The sequence below is a fragment of the Mesoplodon mirus genome, assembly GCF_964341445.2.
Source record: "Mesoplodon mirus genome assembly, chromosome: 9".
Classification (NCBI taxonomy): Eukaryota; Metazoa; Chordata; class Mammalia; order Artiodactyla; family Ziphiidae; genus Mesoplodon; species Mesoplodon mirus.
In genome coordinates, this window is record NC_138985.1 from 22,248,346 (window position 1) to 22,276,039 (window position 27,694).

The 27,694-nt window shown below is 35.2% G+C and overlaps 1 protein-coding gene across 1 annotated transcript in view; it reads right to left on the bottom strand.

Annotated features, from left to right (window-relative positions):
* COG5 (component of oligomeric golgi complex 5) overlaps nucleotides 1-27,694 on the bottom strand; it is a 273,181-nt gene that overhangs the window by 99,737 nt on the left and 145,750 nt on the right. The window contains exons 9-11 of the mRNA XM_082632836.1: nucleotides 22,248-22,360; nucleotides 21,917-21,994; nucleotides 6,097-6,178 (exon numbers count right to left, since the gene is read on the bottom strand). Of these exons, the coding sequence (XP_082488962.1) occupies nucleotides 6,097-6,178; nucleotides 21,917-21,994; nucleotides 22,248-22,360 (273 nt within the window). The remainder of the gene's footprint in view (nucleotides 1-6,096; nucleotides 6,179-21,916; nucleotides 21,995-22,247; nucleotides 22,361-27,694) is intronic.

Here is a 27,694-nt window from a genome sequence, read left to right on the forward strand (position 1 = left end):
TACTTTAATGAATGATTTTTAAAAAGAGAAGTCAATGAAAGACTTTTCAAGTCTTTTAAAATTTATTTTTGCAGTTTTATTTAGATATAATTGACTTATAACATTTATTAGTATGTACAACATAATGATTTGATATATCTGCAAGATTTTATCAGAGAATTATATGATCAATGGAAGATTTTATCAGAGAATTATATGATCAAATTTGTCCTGTCAAAGAAAGTTTCTAAAAAGTTGCTAGATGACTAGACTTACTTTCTGCCAGGTTATACAAACTTTCAGTACCTTTAAAAAACACTCCTCTCAAGCTCTCAAATCTAGTGACTTCTCTTTTTCAGCAAGCTCCAAGTTTTCTTCTTTATGTGCTACATGGTGCTCAGGATGGTCCCTTGTAAACTCATTAAAGCTCTGTAGCAAAAGAATGCTTCAGTTGCAGGGATCAAAATTCTAAAAGGTACTTAAAATGAGGGTGTGAGATCTATCTCCTAAGTATATATATATATATATATATATTTTTTTTTTTTTTCTTTTTGCGGTATGCGGGCCTCTCACTGCTGTGGCCTCTCCCGCTGCGGAGCACAGGCTCCGGACGCGCAGGCCCAGCGGCCATGGCTCACGGGCCCAGCCGCTCCGCGGCATATGGGATCCTCCCAGACCGGGGCACGAACCCGCATCCCCTGCATCGGCAGGCGGACTCTCAACCACTGCGCCACCAGGGAGGCCCTAAGTATATATATTTAAGTTGTACATTAACTTTTAAGAAACGCATCACAGGGACTTCCCTGGTGGTGCAGTGGTTAAGAATCTGCCTGCCAACACAGGGGACACAGGTTCAATCCCTGGTCCAGGAAGATCCCACATGCCGCGGAGCAACTAAGCCCATGCGCCACAACTACTGAGTCTGCGCTCTAGAGCCCACGAGCCACAAGTACTGAGCCCACGTGCCTCAATTATTGAAGCCCTCACACCTAGAGCCCGTGCTCTGCAATAAGAGAAGCCACCGCAATGAGGAGCCCACGTACCACAATGAAGAGTAGCCCCCACTCACCACAACTAGAGAAAGCCTGTGTGCCACAATGAAGACCCAATGCAGCCAAAAAAAAAAAAAAGAAATGCATCACAGTAAAATCTCATTTAACATGGACACCATTCTAACATTTTTTTAAATCTACACTAAAGTATTCATAATGTATAGCTTGGTTATCTCCCTATTTCAAAGGAAGAGTGGACTCCCGACTTATCACTGTAGCTTTAAAAAGGTAAAGATAATGAGTTTTACCATATATTTTAAGTCTTAAAGCTTTCTATATCTTCAAATGTGTGTATCTCCTAAAGCGTTTCTCTTATTCACACTTGATGTTCCAAAGCACTACAGATATATACCGTGTAGCTTTCTTAACTGTATGAATCAACTCCTTGAGTTGCTTAAGAGTTTTGATAGATTAATATCGCATAAAGGGTTTTAAATTTTTTAAATACATTTACTTGCCAGAACATTTTAAGCATATTTCAAAAAATGTTTTTAAGTGCTTATGCTTTTATAAAAGGGCACTGGCATCTTTGCTTCCTTGCTTCCTTCCTTTTTGTCTTTCGTCCTTCCTTCCAGTCAACAAGCATTTATTGAAGGCTTACTGTGTGCTAGGTACACTTTTAGCCATTGAAGATACTACTACCATGACCAATATAGTATTCCATGTCTTATGGGGAATTAAATTCTAGTGGGAGGAGGGAGGAGTTCAGACTAAATAAATAAATAGTGTATTAGTAAGTGATGAGAGCTATGGAGAAAACTAAGGGGGATAAGACATTCTGGGAGAATCACATTACAGAGAATTATGAAGTCATTTCAAAGAGTTCAAAATGGTAATGTTTATTTTGCTTGTTTCTATTGAGACTTGAAAAATATACGTATCATAACCCAACAGGTTGGTGAACAAACATTATTATCTGGAAACTACAATGAGAAATAACAGACATAAAGCTTAGAAATCATCTTGGAAATAACTACTAGCCATAGATAATTAAAGCAGCACATTTCCTATAGAAGCTATTCTGAATCTTCACGGTGACAAGTTCAGGCCCCTTTCCTTTTAAATAAAGTAAATTCACTGTCAAACCCCTAGATTATATTTTATTATATCTAGTAGAACTTATTTTTATTAAGCATGAACATTTAAAATCAGAAGGAACATGTTCCTAACTAGGAAATTTTTCCTTTAGATATTTTCTGCCAAATATTACTTACTTAACACAATCTGTTACACTGTATATAATCTTCAACTCTGCAGATGATTGCACCTCCTTAGTATTGCCTGTCTATAATTTTAAACAATTACTACAGTACACTCCAGGGACTATATGTGCTACATAAATGGACTCTGTCTCTTTCTCCAGTCTTGAAGCTGGGCAAATGCAGAACTTGTAGGCCTGTAGGGTGCAGCCCAACAGCTTCTCAGGTGTTTATCACTTTATTTTAATTTTGTAGTATTTTTCCTCAAGGAAAAGGATTAGAGAGAACATACCTCTTCCTCACACAAGACTGGGAGGAGTGCCTGTTCCTGAAAGCCAAACTAAAAAACCTCACAATTCACAGAGTATTTGGTAGAGTCTACCCTCCGTAGTGGGAAATAATTAGCTCTAGACTAAACACTGCTCAGGTTTTGCCAATAAATCTAAAAAGCAAGACTCAAAGGAAACAAATTATTTTTTAGTAACTTAACAGTACCCGAGAGTAAGACTACTTAACAGGAAGACAAAAGTATCTAGTACTAAACAAGGTAAAATTCATGTGTGATACTGAATCACAAATTATTAGACATGCAAAAAAGTAGGAAAAAATATTAATGAGGAAGAAGAAAATTCAATCAACCAGACCCAGAACTGAGAGAGAGGACTGAATTAGAGACAAGGGCATTTCCATTCCAGTCCCACTCCCTAGAGTTATACTCTCTTAATATCTGTGTGATTTGTTGGGATGAAGTTTACCTTATACAATTTCTACTAAAAATGTGCTAAATCAACCAATAATAAACAATACTGGAAGATGTAATGGTTAAAGGTTTGAAATATTTCAAGTATCCTAAGGTTATTTCTTTGGTATGTTCTTACCATATTGAGAGAAAAAAATATTCAAAATGTTAATTAAGTTTACTCATTAAAGAAAGAAAATAAAATACTGTCTACAGGGCTTCCCTGGTGGCGCAGTGGTTAAGGATCCGCCTGCCAATGCAGGGGACACGGGTTCGAGCCCTGGTCCAGGAAGATCCCACATGCCACAGAGCAACTAAGCCCATGCGCCACAACTACTGAGCCTGTGCTCTAGAGCTCAGGAGCCACAACTACTGAGCCTATGTGCCACAACTACTGAAGCCCGTGCACCTAGAGTCCGTGCTCCGCAACAACAGAAGCCGCCACAATGAGAAGCCCGCACACTGCAACAAAGAGTAGCCCCTGCTCTCTGCAACCAAAGAAAGCACATGTGCAGCAATGAAGACCTAACACAGCCAAAAATAAATTAATTAAATAAATAATTTTTTTTAAAAAAAGAGAGAATAGGAATATACCAATCTAAAAAAAAAAAAAAATACTGTCTACAACAACTCCAAGGTTTTGTAAAGGCTTTGAAGTGATAAAGTACAGTTTTAATGAATGCTTGAAAACAGCAACAATGAGCTTTTACATTGCTTTCTTTTATTCTAAAAACTGAGGTTTTAATGAATTTTGTAATTATGCTTATATATTTTTTAGGTCAATTTACATCTTTGTGTTTTCTACTGGTATGTGAGTAAATGTATTCCACAACTGGCTTATAGCATGAAAGTTAAATATTAAAGAAAACATCATAACTGGTTTCATGAAAAACCATTACTTTCATACATGGAGTAAGAAACTATTGAAAGGCTGTATTTATATAATACTCTATTTGAATATTTGAAAAACTACCTCCTAAAACTGATAAATTGGACATTTTTCAAAAATAAAAACTTTCGTCATTTGGAAGATACTGTTAAGAAAATGAAAAGGCAAACCACAGACAGGGGACTATATTTGTAAAACATACATCTGAGAAAGGACTTGGAATCAGATATATAAAGATATTTTTAAACTCAATAATAAGAGGACAAGCAATAAGCTAAAAAAAATAAATAAAACTAAAAAGTCAGTAATTTTGACAAACACTTAACCAAAGAAGATATACAGATGGGAAACAAACCTATGAAAATCTGGTCATCAGTAGTCTTTAGGCTAGTGAAGTTAAAACCACAATGAAAGTCCACTGAACACTCACAAGAATGGCTAAAATTAAAATGACAGGGCTTCCCCGGTGGCGCAGTGGTTGGGAGTCCGCCTGCCGATGCAAGGGACGCAGGTTTGTGCCCCGGTCTGGGAGGATCCCACATGCCGGGGAGCGGCTGGGCCTGTGAGCCATGGCCGCTGGGCCTGCACGTCCGGAGCCTGTGCTCCGTGGCGGGAGGGGCCGTGGCGGTGAGAGGCCCGCGTACCGCAAAGAAAAAAAAAAAAAAAAAAAAAAAGACAGTATCATGGATTGATGAAAATATAGAAGAATTATCATACATTGTTGATGGGGATGAAAAATGGTCCATCTATCTTGGGAAACAGTTCAGCAGTTTTTTATTAAGTTAAACATATACTTATCAAATGATCAGGAAATTCCGCTCTATGTGTTTACCCAAGAGAATGAAGACATATGTCTACAAAAGACCTGTATATAAATGACTGTAGTAGCTTTATTCATAATAAGCCCAAACTGTAATAAACCAGTTATTCCACCAACTGGAGAATAGATAAATTGTGTATATCTATACAATGAAATTCTAATCAGCAATGAAAAGAAATGGACTACTGGTACATGCAACAACATGAATAAACCTTAAAATAACTACGTTGCTATACAAGAACTCATACTGCATGATTCCAGTTTTATGAAAATCTAGGAAAAGCTAACTCATACAGACAGAAAGCTTACCATTAGCTGCCAGGAGCCAAGAGGTAGGAATAGGAGATTAACTATAAGAGTACATTAGGGACATGGGGGTGGGGTGTTGGTGAGAGAAATGTTCTATATCTTAATTGTGATGGTGGTTATAAGGATGTAAACATCTGTCAAAAACTCATAGAATTTTCTGCTCAAAGTTGGTGAATTTTATATATGTAAATTACATCTCAAAAAAGCTGACCCAAACAGATACCTAAAGCAGGGAGAAGCACAGTATTCTTTGAGTAGGGTGATTTGTAGAAGTAAATAGAATGAATCAGTCCTAAATAAACCCTCTGCTTAAGTTCTGTCTGGCCACACACAAATGAAGACCTTCTCTGTGGTCACTGCCTTGCTGCACACTCCTTTAGAAGTACGGAAGCAAGGTAGTGTGGTTAATTCAATCCGGAGTTGTCAGGGACTAAATAATGTTTACATTACTACGTACTCTCAGCAAATGTGAATAAAAAGTTAACTACATACAAACTCTGAAAACACTTTTAAAAGGCCTAGGTACATTCAATGCTCTTACATTCAGTGATTAGACAAAAACACTTATATGATATTAGCTAGTTTGTATACTTCATTGTTTAGAACTACCCTGTGCCATTATTTCATGACAAAAACAAAGTAAGAAAAATTTGCTGGATTATATTTGGTTAAGCAACTTTTAATTCATGATGTGCGTATTTCAGCTGTTCATTCATCAAATCTTCATTTTAACAATAAAGGAAAAGCTAGAAGGTCTCTACCTTTTAATATCTCTTTGTTAGGAATTAAAATACTCTACAAGCTTTAACTAAATTCTTCAACATCAATCACCCTTTACATAGGAAAAATTCAGGTTCCTCTGACTGAATTATGGAGAATTAACTTAGTCTTCTGGAGCATTTTATTTCACATCCTAAGTATTTTAAAAGTGTAAAAAAAGAATTTATTGCTTATATAACTGGATATATAGGTAACATCAGAAATGACAATTAGCCAGGAGTTTTTAAAAGATATGTTTTATAAACTAATAGAGCAAAACTTCTTGATATTAAATTTTAAAGTAACTGAAAAACTGTGAAATCAATTTGCAAAATAAATACTGTACTTACAGTTTGTTGCTGTCTGAAACTGAGAAGAAAGTGCTTGAGTAACTGAATTCCAAAATGTGTATAAAATTTCAGCGTGTCCATCCTATGACCCAAAAAAAGGGGATGTATTATTTTTTTTAATTACACTGGATAAGACAGAGCATCAAAAAAGTATTAAAAATGTATTTAAGTCTATCAAACAATGGAATTATTAAGTAACTCAGTAGAAATATATAGATGAGTCAAATCATGTCTCATGTCTTCATCCTTCTCTGCTACTTACTAGCTGTGTGAGCTTGGGCAAGTTGCTAAATCATTCTGTGCCTCCCTGCCCTCTGTGAAATGGAGATAACAGTACCCACACTGCAGGATTATTACAAGGATTTTAAAAGTTTATTAAAGTAAACTCTTGGGACAGTTCTTGACATATAATAAATCTTCAGTGAATGTTATTATTATTACAATTATTATCATCATCATTTTATATACAGACGGCAATTTTTGTTACCATAAGAAAATGAAGAACAAGCATGCTTAGACCAAGAGTGACCACCAAGATACAATTCACCAATTACGAAAGAGAACTGCCTGAAGTATAGACACAATTTTGTTTTTGCTTTTTTAAGTCACAGGAATTACTATTACTCAGCTTAGCAGGATACTGTCACTCAACTATTAATACATATTTTAGAAAGTAATTACTAAAAAGAAAAGATAAATATTAGTTTAAGTGTCATTTGTTAAAACCGGACAAAGTACGTTAATACTGTTAAAAGAAAAGGACACTTACAGAAATTTTACCAAGCCCTTTAAGGTACTTCTACATGTGTGGTAATATTATATCAAACTGCCGTTATTCTATTTTTGAAGTACAACAATGCCAATTTCACATGGTTCACCCTAGTAACATAGATATGTATAATGCATTCTGCTTTAGTTTTGTACTTGCAAAGAATGAAATTCTACTTTTCAAGGTTATAAGAAAGAAAATGAGCAATGAAAAATACTGATTTCTCACTTTTATGCCTATGCACATATCTATTTTCTTTGTCATTTGTTTCTTTAATAAGTTTTGTTTTGAATTCAAATGGGTATTGTGTATCATAAAAAGGCAAATCAAATAATTGCTAATTTCTTATGCAGTGATCACAAAATAGATTCAGATTAACAAGATTTTATGCAATATGTGTATTGTATATCATACACCTTAAAGTGGATGTTTTTCCAACAAGGACCTACAGCACAGAGAACTATATTCAATATCTTGTAATAACTTGTAATGGGAAAGAATCTGAAAAAGAATATATATATATATATAAATAAATGAGTCACTTTGCTGTACTGAAACTAACACAACATTGTTAATCAATTATACTTTAGTAAAAAAATAATGTTTTTCATCATATTAAAGAACCATTTTAATATATCACATTAACAAAATGAAGGACAAAACCACAAGATTATCTCAACTGATGTACAAAAACGCATTTGACAAAATTCAACACACTTTCATGATAAAACCACTCAACAAACTAGGAACAAGCTAGGTAATTATGTCAACATATTAAAGGTCATATATGAAAAGTCTACAGATAACAACATAATGGTAAAAATATGAAAGATGTCTAAGATGCGGGAAATTTGGTGACTATATATGCTTCTACATACACACACATACATACACTTAAAAAAGTAAACTTGGGTCAATCTTGCTTAAGCATACAAATACAAAATTCTCAGATATAACAGCAAATTGATTTCAGTATTTGAATTATATACCTAAACAAGCAGGATTTATGTCAGCAAGGTACCTATCATTAAATATTATTTGTCTTATTTTATCTGAAATTAATACTGTTGCTATTGCTTTCACTTGAGTAATGTTTATCAGTCTATTTATTTTTATTCTTGTCATGTCACTGTTTTTTGACTCTTATAAACAACGTATTCTATTTTTAAACACTTTTATCTTTTAATAAGAAATTACAAACCAAATATGTTTAACTAATAGGTTGTTTCTGCTTTTAATCTCATTTTATGCTTTCTTTGTGTTTTCTTTGTTCTGTGGATGATTTTTGTTAGCTTTTATCTTCTCTAGAGGCTGTTTCTTTTATTTCTTTTGGATGTGTCATTATCTATTCCTACAACTAACCATAAATTCCTTTGATGCAAATCATCTTTGTAATTCACAGAATTACTGAAGTAGACTTCTAGAAGTAACAGGAATTCTTCAAGGCTTTTTAGAATTGCCAAAGTAAACAAGAAAATTCTAAGTCCTAGACATGACCTTTTGAAAGAAAACACAGGGTCCCAGATAATCTGGCTACTTCTTCCTTTTTAGTGACAAGTCACTCAAAACTTCTAAGCCAAGAAGTATGTACTTTTAACTTAATCAGAGAAGAACTCAGACAAAGCGTCCATGCATTAGAATGTATGTGAACGTTGGCTAGGAAATTAACATTTTCTGAATGTCCATTATGTAACAGGCACCACTGAATGTTATCTCATTTTTTAAACACTACAACAACCACAAGAATGTAAGCTCCATGACAGCAGAGGTCCCATTTTGTCTTTCTTACCATTCTAATTTCAACATCGAGAATGTGACCAGGACATAACAGGCACACAATAAATATTTACTGAAAAAATGAGTGGAACGATCTTATGACATTTTTAGTCCCTTTCTAGAGTGAAAACAAAGGTCAAAGAGAAAAGGTGACTTGCTTAGAATTACACAGTAAGTAGTACAGTAGTACAGAAAGGAGTAGAACTGGGATTTGATCTAAGGTTTGTTTGATATACTAACGTATTAGTCCCCTTTAACTTGACTTACAAAGCCTTATATGACATGACTGCCCCAGCCTACTTCTCTTGTTACATATCACTGAGGTCAAAGATCCAACCAGCACAAATTCCTTCAGGTTGCTGAAGGTTCTTCTGTAGTTTCTCCCAGTTACCAGTTTTTAATCCAGTACCTTCATCAGAGTCAGTTTAGGTGTCTCTTCTCTTGGTTCCCCCAGGTTTGGTGCACTCTGTTATATACATTTATAGCATCCCATGTTCCCCACCATAATTATATTTTCCTATTTAAATATAGGAAAAGAGCAGTGGTTAAGAAGAGGAACTCTGAAAGTAGGATATTAAGGTTCAGATCCAGTCTCTACCACTTCTAGAACCTGTGGGGCATCTGAGCAAAGATGATCTAGGCCACTAAATGCGTACAAATCTCTGGCTTAAGAACAAGATCTAAGCTGGAGAAAGAGATTTAGGTGTTATCAGCATTTGGAGGTGTTAGAAACTATTAACATGTGTGGGTTTTTCCGTAGATTGCATGGGGCATGAGAGGAAAAGAATGTTGAAGATAGGACCCAGGGGAAAAACACTACTTAAAGGTTGGGGAAGAAATAATTTAGAGTGGAGAAAGAGAAGTGGTGGAGCTAGTTACTAAAAAAAAAAAAAAGATTGGTCACAAGTTAGTGACTGCTGAAACTGGACAATGGGTACATAGAGAGTCACTGTCCTATACTTTGGTTCTGTATGTTGGCTTCTGTTTGAAATTTTATGAATAAAATGTTTTAAAAGGAAGGGTAGGTGGAGAAGGAGGAATCAGTGAAGGATTCTGAAGAGATGTAGTATCTGTGAAGGAGGAAACCAGTATTAGAAGTAGTTATTACCTCTAAGGAGTGAAGTAAAAGAGTCTTAGAAGTGAGTAGAAGGATTTGGTAGTTGGGTCATTAAAATTCCTTTAGTAACAACTGTTTCAGTGGAACACAAGCTTGATTTCAGTGGTTTGGAGCAAAACTGAAACAAGAAAGTAGAGACACAAAGTACCTTATGGAAATCTGGGCATGAAGAGAAGAAATACTTTGAGGGAGATACAGGACCAAGGATTCTGTTCTGGTTTTGATTTTAGATGGTAGATCCCTGGGAGGAAGTAACTGGGAAAGGTTGATATTGGAGAAAGCAGAGAATGTCCTAGACAAGGATAAGATGTAGAATGCGAACAAAAGTAGAGGGGTAAGTCTGAGAAAAGAGAAGATACAATCAACCTCTATCTTTGATACAGACGGGAAAGGTGAGGATCAGTTCAGATAAAGATTTTATAAGACAGTGAACTTAATGAGACAAGGTCAGAGGGAACCAGACATAACTAAGTTACGACCAAAACAGAAGAGGAAGTAAAAGATTTAGCAACAAGTCTGTGTCAGAGATCTCTGTGGAGAGATCACGTTGTGAATAAGAAAGCTTACAGACTTGATCAAAGAAACCAAACAGATGTGAATTTTATATTAGCTCTTAATCATCTTCTGGATAAAAGCAGAGGGATCCTGGGGAAGCAAATATAAAGCAAAGAAAAAAGTTATCTTTACTGGAAAATAGCCTTCGGGGGAACCATTTTGCTGTGTCTGATTACAAAAGAAGGAAGGTACAGAAATTCAGAAGGGACTTCAAGATGAACATCACAGAACAAAATGAAAAGCCAGAAGAACTTCAGTAAAATCAAAATGTTGGCTTTTATATGCATATTGTTCAAAGATAAAGGAATACTTACAGTACAATCTACTTGTTGTTTTTTTTTAAAATGGGGGCTTAGATAAGGTGGTAGTGGGAAGAAGTGAAAAGTAGTCAGATTTCAGATACCTTTTGATGACAGAACAGATAGGACTTGTTAAAATGTATAGAGCTAAATATTATAGAAAAACCATATACAAAATGTTAACAGAAGTTATCTCGGGCTTCCCTGGTGGCACAGTGGTTAAGAATCCTCCTGCCAAGGCAGGGGACACGGGTTCAAGCCCTGGTCCAGGAAGATCCCACATGCTGCGGAGCAACTAAGCCCGTGCACCACAACTACTGAGCCTGCGCTCTAGAGCCCATGAGCCACAACTACTGAAGCCCGCATGCCTAGAGCCCATGCTCTGCAACAAGAGAAGGCACCGCAGTGAGAAGCCCGCTCACTGCAACGAAGAGTAGCCCCCACTCGCCGCAACTAGAGAAAGCCCTCACGTAGCAATGAAGACCCAATGTAGCTAAAAAATAAATAAATAAATTACTTAATTAAAAAAAAAAAGAAATTATTTCTGGGCGATAGGATTAAACATGATGCTTCCTTTATTCTTTTTAATTTTTGGAAGAATAATTAAGATAATCTAATTTAATTCTAAAGAATAAATTCTTGATGTAAAAAATTCAATACTGAAACGCACATGGTAAAATTTAAAGCTTCTCTTCAAACTCAAATCCCTTATCCCGCACTTTCCCCTAGAGATCACTGTTAAACTACAGTGTTAAAGGGTTTTAAAACCCTTTTATAGAGTTCTCAACCTTTCTTTTCATACTGCCCCTCCAAAAAGAAAACTAAATAATTAAATATACATATACATATTATATAATATGTAATAATTATATACATATAATATGCATATTATATACATGTGATATGCATATTATATACAATAATTATATACATATAATATGTAATAATACATATTATATAATTATATAATATAACTGCACTTAATTTAAATTTAAATTTAACTTAGTTTCTCCCTGATGACAGATGCTAAATACTAAGGAGTAAGATTTTGTATGGCAGGACTGAACTCTGGAGACCACAAGCCAATGTAATATATAAGATTTTTTGTGCCTCCCCCCTCCCTCCAAAAAACAGAACTTTTTCTCCCTCCTGGGGTCAATATTGCCCTTGTTGAGAATGCATGGTGGACTGGTATTTTAAATAGACTGTCACTCAAATTAGATTTAGTATGAACCACAATCTCCTCCAAACTTTTCCCCTGGCTTCCCTCACCATGTTCTCTTTGGTTTCCTCCTCCTCTTGAGATACTCCTTGTGGCCTCCTCTGTTACAATGTATCCCAAACTCACTGAATGTAAATATTTTTAAATATACATTCTAATATATGTTTACTTGTTTAAAATTATATAAAAATACCACTGTATTAATAAAATATGTGCAATATAAAATGTACGAAAATAGTTTAAAGGATAAAACTTGTAAAAAGGACAGGCAGAATTTATAACTATCTTCTTCCATGTCAAAATGTATACACACTTTGGAAACCAGAGTTCTACATGAGTTTTATATGTTGCATTTTCGAGGTAGATTTCTTTTCTCTCTATAGCCAGTCTTACCCATTACCATGGCTTTGATTGCCAATATGAGCCGATATCGTCCAAATTTATGTCTCTAGCACAGGCCTCTCTTCTGAGCTCCAGACTCCCATATTAAATTGCCTAACTGACATCTTCACTTGGACGTCCCATGAGCACCTGAATACAGAGCTTATCTTCCCTCCTAAATGTGCTCTTCAGTTTATGCCCTCAAATGAAGTCACTCCTATCTACCACAACCCTGTCAAACCTGAACCAATGATATCGTCCTTGACACCTTCTCCTCCATCTCACCACTTTTAATCCATCGCTAAGATTTGTCAGTTTTACCTCCTGAGTAATTCTCAAATCACTGTAATTCTCTCCATTTTCATTGGCATCAATGTAAATTATTGTTATAGGCTGAGTTTTGACCCGACAAAATTCATATGTTGAAGTCCTAACCCCCCATACTTGAAAATGTGACCATATTTTGAAATAGGTCTTTAAAGAAGTAATTAAATTAAAATGGGGTCATTAGAAGGTCCTTATAAGAAAAAGAAATCTGAAACACAGACACATACAGAAGGAAGATGGTGTGAAGACACAGGGAGAAGACAGCTCTATGGACATTTGTATACAAGTCTTTGTATGGATATATTCTTTCATTTCTCTTGGATTAATAACTAGGGGTATATTGCTAGCTCATATAATATATGTATGTTTAACTCTTTAAGAAACAGCCAAATTGTTTTCCAAAGTGGTTGTAAATTTTACACTTCCCTTCAGCAGTATATGAGAGTTCTAGTTGCTCCATATCCTCACCAACACTTGGTATGCTCAGGTCTTTTAAATTTTAGATATATGCTTAATTGACATCTATCTCTAAAGTGTCTATTCAAATCTTTGGCCTATTTTTTTAAGCTGGTTTTTGTTTTCTTATTGAATTCTGAGAGTTCTTTAGACATAAGTCCTTTATTAGATATGTGATTTGCAAATATTTTCTCCCAGTTTATTCCTTATCTTGTATTCTCTTAATGGAGTATTTTGCAGAACATAAATTCTTAATTTTGAGTAAGTCCAAAATGTCAATTTTTTTCATTTATGGATAGAGCTTTTGGTGTTGCATCTAAGAAATCTTTTTCTACCCCTAAGTCACAAAGTTTGTTCTGTTTTCTTCTATAAGTTTTAGAATTTTAGGCTTTACATCTGGATATCCAAATGTTTCAGTGTTACCTGTTAAAAAGACTACTGCGTCAAGACAGAATTGCCTTTGTAACTTTTTTTGAAAATCAATTTTCCACATATATGTCAGTGTATTTTTGGACTCTCTATTCTGCATCAATGATCTATGTCTCTAACTTTATGCCAATTCCACATTTTCTTGAATATGGTAGTTGAGTCTTGAAATTAACAGGTACTGTTAGCCCTCCAATTTCGCTTTTCTTTTTCCAAGTTGTGTTGGGTATCCCGAGTCCTTTGTATTTCTGTTTGAATTTTAGAATCAGCTTGTCAATCACTCCAAAACACCTGTTGGGATTATAGGTCAATTTAGGAGGAAGGGACATCTTAACAACAGCAAATCTATCAACACATAAATAAGGTATCTCTATTTCCTTAGGTCTTCTTTAATTTCTCTCAGCAATACTTAGCGTTTTCAGCGTCCAGATGTTCATCTTTTGACACATTTACTCCTAAGATTTCATATCCTTTGATGTTACTATATATGGAATTATTAAATTTCAATTCTCAATAGTACATTGCTAATATATAGAAGTACAACTGATTTTTGTATATTGACCTTCTAGTCTGCATTTTTTTTTTTTTTTTTTTTTTTTTTTTTTGCGGTACGCGGGCCTCTCACTGTTGTGGCCTCTCCCGTTGCGGAGCACAGGCTCCGGGCGCGCAGGCTCAGCAGCCATGGCTCACAGGCCTAGCCTCTCCACGGCATGTGGGATCTTCCCGCACCGGGGCACGAACCCGTGTCCCCTGCATCGGCAGGCGGACTCTCAACCACTGCGCCACCAGGGAAGCCCCTGACCTTCTATTCTGTAATCTTGCAACACATCACTTATGAGCTCTAGTAGCCTTTTTGTAGATTCCATCGAGTTTTTAACATGGATAATCTTATCATTTGTATATAAAGACCATTATACTTTTTCATTTCCAAACCGGAAGCCTTTTATTCCTTTTTCTTGTTCATTGCACTAGCTAGGAAAATGCTGAACAGAAGTAGTGAGAGCATAAAGAATCCTTGTCCTCCCCCAAATTTTAAGGGGGAAACATTCAGTATTCACCATTGTATATGATTTTACCTGTTCACTGTTCCTAAATGCCTTTTATCAGGTTGAGAAAGTTCTATTCCTAGTCTGCTGAGAATTCTTATCAGAAATGGATGTTGGATTCTGTCAAATACTTTTCTGCATGAACTGAGATGATCATGTGGTTTTTCTTTTTTAGTTTGCTGACTTTCCTTTTCCAATTAGCCTCATACTAAAGCCTCATTCAATCCTCCATAATTTTCAGCCTCTCATTTGTTCCATACTCTTGTCTGTATGCTGCATTCTAGATAATATCATCAATTCTAACTGCCAGGCTAATTCATTTCCTGGTTTTACGTAACATCTGTTTAACCTATCTGCTGAATTTTTTATTTCAATGATTTAATTTTTAATTTCTAAATGTTCTATTTGGTTCTTCTTTATACCTACCTGATCATTTCTTAAGTCACTTATTTCTCATTTTTTATTCCATTCTTTATTTCAAAAACATATACAGGTATTCTAGATTCTTTGTCAGTTAATTCTAACATCTGAAGTCCACAGTGTCCTTCAGAAGTTCTTTCCGAGTCTAAAACCTGTCTTGAATTTTGTTTATTTTTCCTGCTGACTCTCAATCATGCTTCTAGTTTATTTATAGGACTGGTGATTTTTAACTGTGAGCTCATAGTTGACTGACCTTAACATGTGGAGAATCCTGATAGCTAAAACTAGAAATGCTTTCCTCTTCAGGGGATCTGCATTTGTTTGTGAGAGTAGGTACTGTTACCAACCAAGGACCATGTCTGCCGCAGTCACAGGTCTCAGCTTAATGCAAGACTATCAGGTTCATTCTTCCACCTTGCTAGAGCCTAGTGGACTGATCCCATCATTGACATGGACATTTGACTGCAGGGCAACTCCAGCTTTTGCAATGACTTAGAGCTCACAAATCTCCACTACAGTTTCAACTACTTTATCTGCTAATGTATATCTGTATATGCATATGCCCCTCAGAGATTCTCTTACTTTTTGCAGGGCCAACGGTACATTACAAATTATGCTTTTCTTGGGGCTTCCCTGGTGGCGCAGTGGTTAAGAATCCACCTGCCAGGGGCTTCCCTGGTGGCGCAGTGGTTGAGAGTCCGCCTGCAGATGCAGGGGACACGGGTTCGTGCCCCGGTCCGGGAGGATCCCACATGCCGCGGAGCGGCTAGGCCCGTGAGCCATGGCCGCTGAGCCTGTGCGTCCGGAGCCTGCGCTCCGCAAGGGGAGAGGCCACAACAGTGAGAGGCCCGCGTAATGCAAAAAAAAAAAAAAAAAAAAAAAAAAGAATCCACCTGCCAATGCAGGAGACACTGGTTTGAGCCCTGGTCCAGGAAGATCCCACATGCCACGGAGCAACAAAGCCCATGTGCCACAACTACTGAGCCTGCGCTCTAGAACCCACAAGCCACACCTACTGAGCCCGCGTGCCACAACTACTAAAGCCCGTGCTCCGCAACGAGAAGCCACCGCAAGGAGAAGCCTGCGTACCGCAACAAAGAGTAGCTCCTGCTCGCTGCAACTAGAAAAAGCCCGCACGCAGCAACAAAGACCCAGCGCAGCCAAAAAAAAAAAAAAAAAAATTATGCTTTTCTAACTTATCTAAAATTTGTTTTACTGCAGGGAGAGGGCCTTTAAAAATAACTGGTCCCCATGCTAGTAAAGCAAAAATCTTCTAACCTTTATATATAAGAGTATTTATTGATAATACCTGACTTAGACATGTAACTGGCTAATTGCTACTTGATTATTTTAATCAAATTGCGATGCCACTGATAAATGAGTTAAACATTTTTCTCATAATATTAAAAAGGTTCCTAATTTGGGTTCCCTACAATTTTTTTCTGAGTCTTAAATGCTATAATCAAATCATCTGATACATCTAAAAGGGCAAAAGAAAACATTCTTTTTCATAGTTAAAATCCTCGTTAGTACTATAGCTGCGCAAAATGCTGAACACATTCCAAATATATCCTAATGCATCCTACACACATGATTACAAGATTCTGTTCAATGATAAAAAATGCTGGCTTGGAAAATGAAAGTATCATATCTACACTCCCACATATAGCTAAACTGGCTTAATTCTGCAGATGAGAATCTACAACCTGTTTTCCACCGTATGGATCCTGAATAACTTGTCAATAATTTGTTATACTCACTTTCAAAGTGTTACATATAGTATTGATCATTATATAGTGATACTAGAACTTTTGACAGGTTTTAAAAGATACCAAAATTGAATTTTTGATGTCTAATAAACAGTCTAAAAATCTAATTTAAGATGAGAAGATTTATCCATTCAAGTAATCTTTGGAAATACAATATAAAAAGGGGAAAGAAGTATATCCCACATTTAAATGCCATGAGGAATTAATATGATAGGTATAAAGGTGTCTGCAAATTTATAGTATGAACTGAAAATAACAGGCTAATTTTACAAGTTAGCCAGAACATTTATTAAATTAAGCAGCAGCAGCATTAGTTACCTTAATTAAGGAAAAGTTTTCAAAAGGCTTTACATTAACACTGTATTCTTAAGATTTATTATACTTGATATAATTGGCCCAGTTTTATTTTATACTCAGTCCATTTATGCCCTCTTTACACTATGATGTATTCTTTATAACATGATAAACATCTACTACAAAACTTCCTGAACTAATAAAGCATTCCAGAAACCATCATCATGTAGGATTTTTTTCTCCTCTTGTATATACCTAAGATTAGATTCTGAATACTAATATGTACAGTTCTCTCTATCATCTGAAATCAGATATCTTAACAAACAGCAAGGCAGATTTGGCAATATTAACCTCAAAACTAAACGTTTTTAAAGTAAACCCATTTTTTTGTCTACTAAAAGAATATAAATGATTTAACAATTCTCACAAGACCTCACAAAACAGAATGAAGGAAAACCATCCTCCTTGTTTTTATGACTACAGAATTACCAAATGTTAGATCATAAACCCATGATTCTTTAGTAAAGTGAGACATATAATCATGACACATTCATAGTAAATCCTTGATACTGTCTTATTTAAGGAAGCATGATTTCTTAAATTTCTAATTCTCAGCATGAATATACATGCATATCATGTTATTAGAACTATTAAAAAAAAACTGACCTTCTCCCACAGTAAGGTTCTTTATTACCATGCACATGATAACTTTATGGCCCCTAAATAAAAGTTTCAAAGTTTAAAAAAAAAGACTGAAATAATAATCATGATAGCAAATTATTGAGCCAATCTCTGAATTAGGTCTACATTATCTAACTTTCCTTCAGAAAACCTCAGCTCTACAAGTAGTATTACCACCTCCATTTGATACGTGATGGTCTTAAAGATTATAGGACCTATCCAAGGTTGCATAATCAATGTAGGAAATCTTAGCTCTGTCTGATACCAGGGCCCAAGGACCCAGCTCTTAATCACTGTACTGTCCTGCCTTTAACACTACTTGAAGAGGTATTCAGAAATGTAACCTTGAAACTACTTGGCTATCCAAAGGCTAAAAAAAACTATACTTAATCCTATAAAAATTACTTTAGAATATTTTAAGGTATTTTAAGCACTTGGATTGACTGTAACAGATAAATTTTAAATAATGAGCACGGCAAGGCAGTTCATTTGCCTACAGATAAAGTCTTAGGAGCTTAACTAATCAAGTTTCTCCCATAAATATATATATATATATATATATTTTTTAATCCATAAGGAGGGCTTCCCTGGTGGCGCAGTGGTTGAGAGTCTGCCTGCCGATGCAGGGGACGTGGGTTCGTGCCCCGGTTCGGGAAGATCCCACATGCCACAGAGTGGCTGGGCCCGTGAGCCATGGCCGCTGAGCCTGCGCATCCGGAGCCTATGCTCCGCAACAGGAGAGGCCACAACAGTGAGAGGCCTGCGTACCAGTAAAAAAAAAAAAAAAAAAATCCATAAGGAAATATAAATTAAATCAATGAGATACCACTACATACCTATTAGAATAGCTAAAATCCAAAACACTGACAATATCAAATGCTGACAAGGATGTGGAACAAAAGGAACTTTGTTTCTTTGCTAATGAGAATGCAAAATAATACAGCCACACTGGAAGACAGTTTGGCAGTTTCTTACAAAGCTAAACATAGTCTAACTATAAGATACAGCAATCACGTGCCTTGGTATTTACTCAAATGAGCTGAAAATTTATATCCACACAAAAATCTGTGCATGAATGTTTGTAACAATTTAAATCATAATTGCCAAAAAATGGAAGCAACAACACGTCCTTCAATAGGTGAATGGGTAAACAAACTAGGTATATCCACAGAGTAAAATATCAGTCAGTGATAAAAAAAAAATGAGCAATGAAGCAATGAAGACACGAAGAAACCTTAAATGCATATTACTAAGTGAGAGAAACCAGTATGAAAAGGCAACCTACTGTATGATTCCAATTACATGATATTCTGAAAAAAGACAAAACTCTAAAGACAGTAAAAAGATCAGTGGTTGCCAGGGGTTAAGGAGATAAGTGGGGGAAGGATGAACTGGTGGAGCATAGAAGATTTTTAAGGAAGTAAAACTACTGAACCTCTTTTGCATGATACTATAAATGGTGGACGCAGGAAATTATGTATTTGCATAATGTATTATGCATCTTGCATTGGTATAGTACATTTGTTACAACTGATGAACCATGACTGATATATTATTAATAATTAAAGTCCATAGTTTACATTAGGATTAGCTCACTGTGTAGTACATTTATAAGTTTTGTATAATGCACAAGAGATGTTATGATAACCTAGCAAGTATCAGATGTATTTTCTGCTCAATTTTTTTGTACACCTAAAGCTGTTCTAAAAAATAAAAATCATTACTTTTTAAAGAAATCTACAGGTATTGAACTACAGCAAAAGAATAATAAATTATAAAAATTATTTAACAAAGGAAAATGTAAAGTACAGTTTTGTTTTGGTTTTTTTGTAGAAAAGAAACAAGTTGGCAAGAAGTCAAACATGGAAATTCCATCACACTTTATAGTTAATTACAGAAGCATTAGAATCAACTGGTTTAAAAGCAAAGAAACCTGGAAAATTAATTCTTAATTTTCCTACTTGACATGAAATTAATAGTGTAATTTCATTTATATTTAAATTATAAACCAAAGAGAAAATATCTATTAATTTAGCTTTCAGTGAATTTCAAAATGTGGACTACAAGTTATAAAAATTTAATACATAAATTTTAAAAATCTGTTCTGGTAGATTGCAATCTAAAAAAAATTATTTGCTAGAAATTATCTTCCTAGGAAAAAAGCATTAATTTCTAAATAGATATTGTAGAAAACAAATGACATAAATTCTAAATCATTTCATCTTGAATTATTTACACTGTTTTGATTTTTTAAAAATATATTCAGAGGTTTAAAAGGCTAAACCACTAAATTAAAAAGAACTTTCAATACCAGGAAATATCCTTAAAAATCTTGAAGCTGCAAAAAAAATCTAGTAGTGTAAGAACATTCTGTTTATAACATTTTCCTCAAAAACAGATTACAAAATGATTTAGAGATCTTGGTTCAGAAACTGCTCTTCAGTGACCCAAGATATACACCATCACCTACTCAAGTTTAAAATTTTATGAAGATTTTAAGGATTATTATTTGGGCCTCAAATCATTCTAAAAGTCCTATACTTTTTATAAAGGTTCTACTGCCACTGATAATTATTTTAACTAAATAATACTCTTACATTGTAGTTATATAATTAGCAAAAATACCTGTTTACAGCTTTTTAACGAAGGAAAAGACTAAAGAAATTATAGCAAATATAGTAAATTTTATGTGCTATCTTTGCAACTTATGACATATTTTCCTTAGAGTATTTTTACTTCTCTTTGGTCCTAGAGTTCCCAAAATTGTAGGGTCACAAGTTATTCTGGACTTTCCAAAAAAGACTGGTCTATTCTGAATATAGATGAGTATACTGAATCCCAGAGGGACTAAATTTTTATTCATAAATATCACCTTACAAGAAAAAACAACAACTAAACTGTAAAGTTACATTAAAATTTATAAAAAATGTAAATATGTATGTGTGTATGGTGTATGACTACTGTCTTAAAAAACGTAAGAAGAATATTTGGAAGAGCAATCCTCTCTGGCTTTAATTAAATAAGAAATATTTTAAGTAAATGAAAAGGACGAATACAATGAAAGCATATATCCCTATTCCTCATAATCCTTTTTAGTTAGAAATAATCCACACATGCATTTAAAACCTGGCCCAGGGTTCATCCAGTATAATAACTGATTGTTGACAAGAACTGATGTGTGAGTTTTTATGTAGAAACTTTGCCCAATGCAGCAATATCACAACAACTTTCATATATAACCTACAGCAGTCTTAATTATATTAATTAATTATATTCATCATGCTGCACATTACATCATTCCTCGTACTTATTTATCTTGTAACTGGAAGTTTGCACCTTCTGACTGCCTTCATCCAATTTCCCCTTCCTGGCTCCCCTCTGGCAACCACCTGCTTGTTCTCTGTATCTATAACTTAATTTCTATTTTGTTATGTTTGTTCATTTGTTTTTTAGATTCCACAGTATTTGTCTTTCTCTGTCTGACTTGGTTTATATACTGTTACTATAATATATCACAGCCACAAGCAGGACTATGTACTGAGTGCTATGAATCCTCCTAGCAAATCACCAAACTTGGGGATGGTTTTCGAGATCCCCAACACAGGAAATAAAATATTTAAAATTCTGAACTACAAAGTAAACTACCTACACCATGATGACAGAAACTTAGAGAATCTTTTTCTTTGGTGCACTAGGTGTTAAGATTTAATGAACAGAATATCTAGTTATTCCATTCATCACTATCAAAAACATATCAAAATGAATGAATAAAATGTAGAGTCAGAGATTTCTATGCATGGAAGGAATTCTTGTGGCCCACGAGGCCAGTAGATTGGTAGATGACAGAAGGGAGACTTCAGAATATGAAAAAATAATACATTAATGTGCTTTATAGGAAAAATTAACAACTGAATGGACTGTACCATCTTCAGAGAAGACTTCATAAGGCATTATAACAACCACTAATTAAATCTCTTATAATACCAAAAATTTTTATCTTATTCTCTATCGTAGCTTTAAAAAACTTTTACAATAAATCATTTATATTATTAAAAAATGGGAAATTACTATATGCATTTGAGAAATTATTCTATAAATAGTATTAGCTAGCATCTATTCAATAAACAAACATGCAAAGAAAATTTGTGGTTTTCAAGAAATATACTTCCCTTTAGCTATCTGACATGTATCCTCTCTGTCAGACAGGAACACAAATAATGCTGGCTCATTATCTTCCTGTATTCTTTAATAAAGAGAAAAGAATACTTTCATTTAAACATACCTTAACTATTTCTTCAATGAAACAAATGTGAGAGACAGGGTCTCTCTTCTTGGCTAATATTTTTTGCAGATGTTGTACCTAAAAAGGGGGAAGAGAGGGAGAATGTATATAACTGAGTATTTTCAAATGAACCAAGTATTAAGCATAGGCATTAGAAACAGTAAGGGAAGGGAAAAGACATTTTGCTAGAGCCCTTACATATATTATAATTAGGTAATGTAGGTATTTTGAACTCTCAGAGATTTTAAGAAACTTGCCCAAGGTCACACAATTTAGAATAACCAGGAATTAACCCATAATTAATGTTATTTTCACTCTCTCAAATATTTACCTGGCCACAAACAGTAAAAATATGATCCACAAGTTTCTCCATATTGGTCCAAAGGGAAGCACGAAACGCTGCAGTGTTTCCTGGGGCCGGCATGGTAGATCGTCCAGGTGCCCCTGTTATGAGCAACAGAAAAACATGAAAAATAAAAATTTCCAAATATAACAAAATGTACTGATATGTTATTATGAAAAGCACATACAGGCTAAAAGATGAGAAGTTCCTTTTTGAAGAAATTATAATTTCTTATAAGTGACATAAAAAAAGAATCTTAACCTTTTGTGTTTAAGAAAGGAAAATACGATCTCACACACACACACACACACACACACACACACACACACACGCCCAGGAAGGATAATACAGAAAACAGGAATTAATAAGAAAGGTTTCCTAGAAGGAGGAGTTGAAGAGGTGGGAGGTAGTACCAGGTGAAAGGAACAGGAATAGAAGTGGTGAGTCTCTGTGAACCATACAAACATCTTATATGCTGATGTTTCAAAATAAATTTAAATCTTAAAAGAATGAAAAAAGCAAACTCTAAAACTAAATACAAACAAATACAGTAACACATAAACCTAATGGTACTTCAAATTAATAATACAACCACCACACACAGGAAAATAATTAATTCAAGTAATTTTTAATTACAGCATCCTGACTTTAGTAAGATATATTTTAGGGGCAAAAAGAATCGCAAAGAAATACTGTACTTTACTTAATAGATGTGTTGCTTGATAGTAATATTGAAACTAAGTCTATTTTAGAATGGTGCAAATGAAGGTTCTCACTATAAACAGAACAAAGATACAAATGTGTAATGGGGATTGGAGGTATTTGTCAATTCTATTCAGTGAAGGACAGAGAGACGACAACTCCTTAATAGAAATGAGCATGCACCATATCCAATGGTGCAATCTCTATGCACCATTCCCCAATAAAAGAAGCCAAGGCTTACTGAAGAAAAAAGTGATTCCATATCTGGAGTGGTAAAAATAGGAGGTGAACCTGGTGCATACTGGGCCAGAGAGCAAAAAAAGCGTTCAAAGTTTGAGGAAAGAAGCATTCCGAAAGTCGATGGAAGTAACAAGATGGTGAATTGTTATTCTAGATAATAAAGATATTACAAGAAAATAAAACTAGAGACCACTACCTCATGAACACAGATGTAAAAAGCCTCAACAAAATATTAGCAAATAAAATCTAAAAATGTATAAAAGAATTTTACACCATAATCAAATGGGATTTATCCCTGGTATGTAAGCCTGGTTCAACATTCAAAAACCAGTTTACAGGGCTTCCCTGGTGGTGCAGTAGTTAAGAATCAGCCTGCCAGTGCAGGGGACACGGGCTCGAGCCCTGGTCCAGGAAGATCCCACAATCCGCGGAGCAACTAAGCACGTGCGCCACAACTACTGAGCCTGTGCTCTAGAGCCCACGAACCACAGCTACTGAGCCCTCATGCCATGACTACTGAAGCCCATGCACCTAGAGCCCGTGCTCCGAAACAAAGAGAAGCCACCGCAATGAGAAGCCCGCGCACCACAACAAAGAGTAGCCCCTGCTCACTGCAACTAGAGAAAGACCGCGTGCAGCAACGAGGACCCAACACAGCCAAAAATAAAATTAAATAAATAAAATAAAAAAAAAAGTTTACGTAATCCATCACATCAGCAGACTAAAAAAAGAAAAATCACATTAATACATTTGATCACAGTTGACAAAATCCAACAGCCATTAATGGTAAAAACTCTCAATAAACTAAGTGTAAAGGGAATTTTCTCAACTTAATAAAGACTATCTATAAGAAGCCTGCAGCTAACATCATACTTAATGATGAGAAATGTTCCCATTAAGATCAGGTACATGGGGCTTCCCTGGTGGCGCAGTGGTTGAGAGTCCGCCTGCCGATGCAGGGGACGCGGGTTCGTGCCCTGATTTTGTCAACTGTGATCAAATGTATTAATGTGATTTTTCTTTTTTCACTGCCCAGGTCTGGGAAGATCCCACATGCCGCAGAGCAGCTGGGCCCATGAGCCATGACCCCTGAGCCTGCGCGTCCGGAGCCTGTGCTCTGCAATGTGGGAGGCCACAACAGTGAGAGGCCCGCGTACCGCAAAAGAAAAAAGATCAGGTACAAGGCAAGAATGTCCCCTTTCACCACCACTTTTCAACATTATACTGGAAGTCCTTGCTAATGTAATAGGCAAGAAAAGGAAAGAAAGGTGTACACTGGGAAGTAAGACATAAAACTGTCTTTGTTCTCAGATGGTACAATCATCTGTGTAGAAAATCTGAAAGAACCAACCAAAAAAGTCCTGGAATTAATCAGTGATTATTTGTAAGATACCAGGTCAATGAACGTAAGTCAACTGCTTTCCTATATACCAACAATGAACAAGTGGAATTTGAATTTGATAACAAAATACCATGTATGTTACTCCCTGGCCTAATGAAATACTTAGGTATAAATAAATCTAACAAAATAGGTACAAAATCTTTATGAGGAAAGCTATAGAACTCTGATGAACAAAATCAAAGAGGAACTAAGTATATAGAGAAACAGTCCATGTTCATCGATGGAAGAATCAATATTGTCAAGATGTCAGTTCTTCCCAATTTGATCTATAGATTCAAGGCAATCCAAATCCAAATTCTAGAAAGTTATTTTTTGGATATCAACAAACGGATTCTAAAGTTTTTATCGAGAGGCAAAAGAACCAGAAGAGCCAACACAATACTGAAGAAAAAGAACAAAGTTGGAAGACTGACTAGCCAACTTCAAGACATTCTATAAAGCTACAGTAATCAAGACAATGTGGTATTATCAAAAAAGACAAATAGATAAATGGAACAGAATAGGGAGCTCAGAAATACATCCACATAAATATAGTCAAATTATCTTTGAAAAAGGAGCAAAGGCAATAAATTCGGCAAAGGTAGAATCTTCAGCAAATCATGTTGGAATAACTCAATAACCACATGCAAAAAAATGAATCTAGACACAGACCTCACATACTTCACCAAAATTAATTCAAAATGGATCACAGACCTAAAAGTAAAGTGCAAAACTGTAACACTCATAGGAGATAACAAAGGAGAAGACCCAGATGACTTTGGGTATGGCAATGACTTTTTAGATAGAATACCAAAGACATGTTCTATGAAAGAAATAACTGATAAGCTGGACCTCATTAAAATTAAAAACTTCTATTCTGGGAGAGTCAAATAAGAGAATTAGAAGACAATCCTTAGACTTGGAAAAAAAGATATTTGCAAAAGACACATCTGAAAAAACTCCTACCCAAAATAAAAATTCTTACAACAGTAAGAAACACACCCAATTAAAAAATGGGCCAAATATCTTAACAGACACCTCCCTCACCAAAGAAGATGTACAGATGGCAAATAAGCATATGAGAAGATGATCCATATCATACAGCATCAGGGAAATGCAAATTAAAACAACACTGAGATACCATTACATATCTATTAGATGGCCAAAATCTGGAACAGTGATAACACCAAATGCTGGTGAGGATAGGGAGCAACAGAAACCCTCATTCACTGATGGCATGAACACAAAATGGTAAAGCTAGTTTGGAAGACAGTTTGGTGGTTTCTTACAATACTAAGCATACTCTTACCATACAATGCAGCAATTGTGCTCTTTGGTATTTACCCCAAGGAGCTGAAAACTTGTGTCCACACAAAAACCTGCACAAAGATGTTTACAGCAGCTTTTGTTCTTAACTGCCGAAACTTAAAAGCAACCAGGATGTTTCACTAGGTGGATGGATAAATAAACTGTAGTACATCCATACAATGGAATATTATTCAGTACTAAAAACAAAAAAAAGAGCTATCAAGCCATGAAAAGAAATGGAGGAAACTTAAATGCTTATTACTAAATGAAAGAAGCCAATCTGCAAAGGCTACATGATGTAGAATTCCAACTATATAACATTCTGAAAAAGGTAAAACTATGGAGACAATAAAAAGATCAGTAGTTGACAGGGCTGGGAGTGGGGAGATGAATAAGCAAAGCATAGACGATTTTTAGGGCCATGAAAATATTGTTTGATATTATAATGATGGAAATACGTCATTCATTATAAATTCATCCAAACTCATAGATGTAGAAACCTAAGAGTAACCCTATTGTAAGCTATGGACTTTGGGTGGTTATGACATGTCAATGCAGGTTCACCAACTGTAACAAATGTTTCACTCTGCTGGGGGATGCTGATCATGAGAGAAGCTGTGCACACATGGGGGTGAGGGTATATGGGAAATCTCTGTACCTTCCTCTTAATTGTGCTGTGAACGTAAAAATACTCTAAAAAACAGGCTTAAAAAATAAAATTTTGGGGCTTCCCTGGTGGCGCAGTGGTTGAGAGTCCGCCTGCCGATGCAGGGGACACGGGTTCGTGCCCCGGTCCAGGAAGATCCCACATGCCGCGGAGCAGCTGGGCCCGTGAGCCATGGCCGCTGAGCCTGCGTGTCCGGAGCCTGTGCTCCGCAACGGGAGAGGCCACAACAGTGAGAGGCCCGCGTACCACAAAAAAAAAAAATAAATAAATAAATAAAAAATAAAAAAATAAAATAAAATAAAATAAAATTTTTAAAAAGGATGAATGAATAAAGTGAAGGTCCCTAAATATACCCCTTCGTTCCTGGTCTCATTTTCCTTGCTTTCTCCCCAGAGCTCATGTTATTTTGAAATTAATGATTATTATTACAAGGCATATATTTATACATTCATTACATCTGCATGTATGTAAAGCAATACATAGCACCATCTGTCATGTTCTCATGCTTTAAATACAGTATCATACTGTATCTTTCTGCAACTTGCTTTTTCATGTAAGGGAGCTGAGAATTATCTATACTGATAAAGTTTATAAATTTAAATATTGTATAGTAGTCTACTTAACAAATAAGCAAGTTTATTCATTTTTCCAATGAAGGAAAGATTGTTTTCAATGTTTAGCTATTATGAATAATAGTAATAAAAATTCTTATACATATGTGCCAGAGTTTCTCTAGGGTTTACTCTTAAAAGAGAAATTATAAGATCATAAGGTATACCCATTTTTAACCTCAGTGAGCAGTTTGATAAAACTGAATAAAATGTCTGAAACATTTTATTCTCCTACAGTCAGAGTACAAGAGTTTCTGCCCTCTTCCAACATTTAGTTCTGTTTTAGATTTAGATTTGCCAACCTCATGACTGAGAAATAGTATCTTGCATCATTTGTTTTTCCCTAATAACTAGTTCATATCCTCTAAAAAGAGGCTGAACATCTTTTCATATTTACTGGATATGTTCTTCTGTGATCTGCTTATTCATATTCTTTATCTATTTTTTTCAATTGAGTTATTTATCTTTTCCTTAGTGAATTATAAACTTTTAGATATATTTTGGGTAACGTGTTCCTGTATAATTA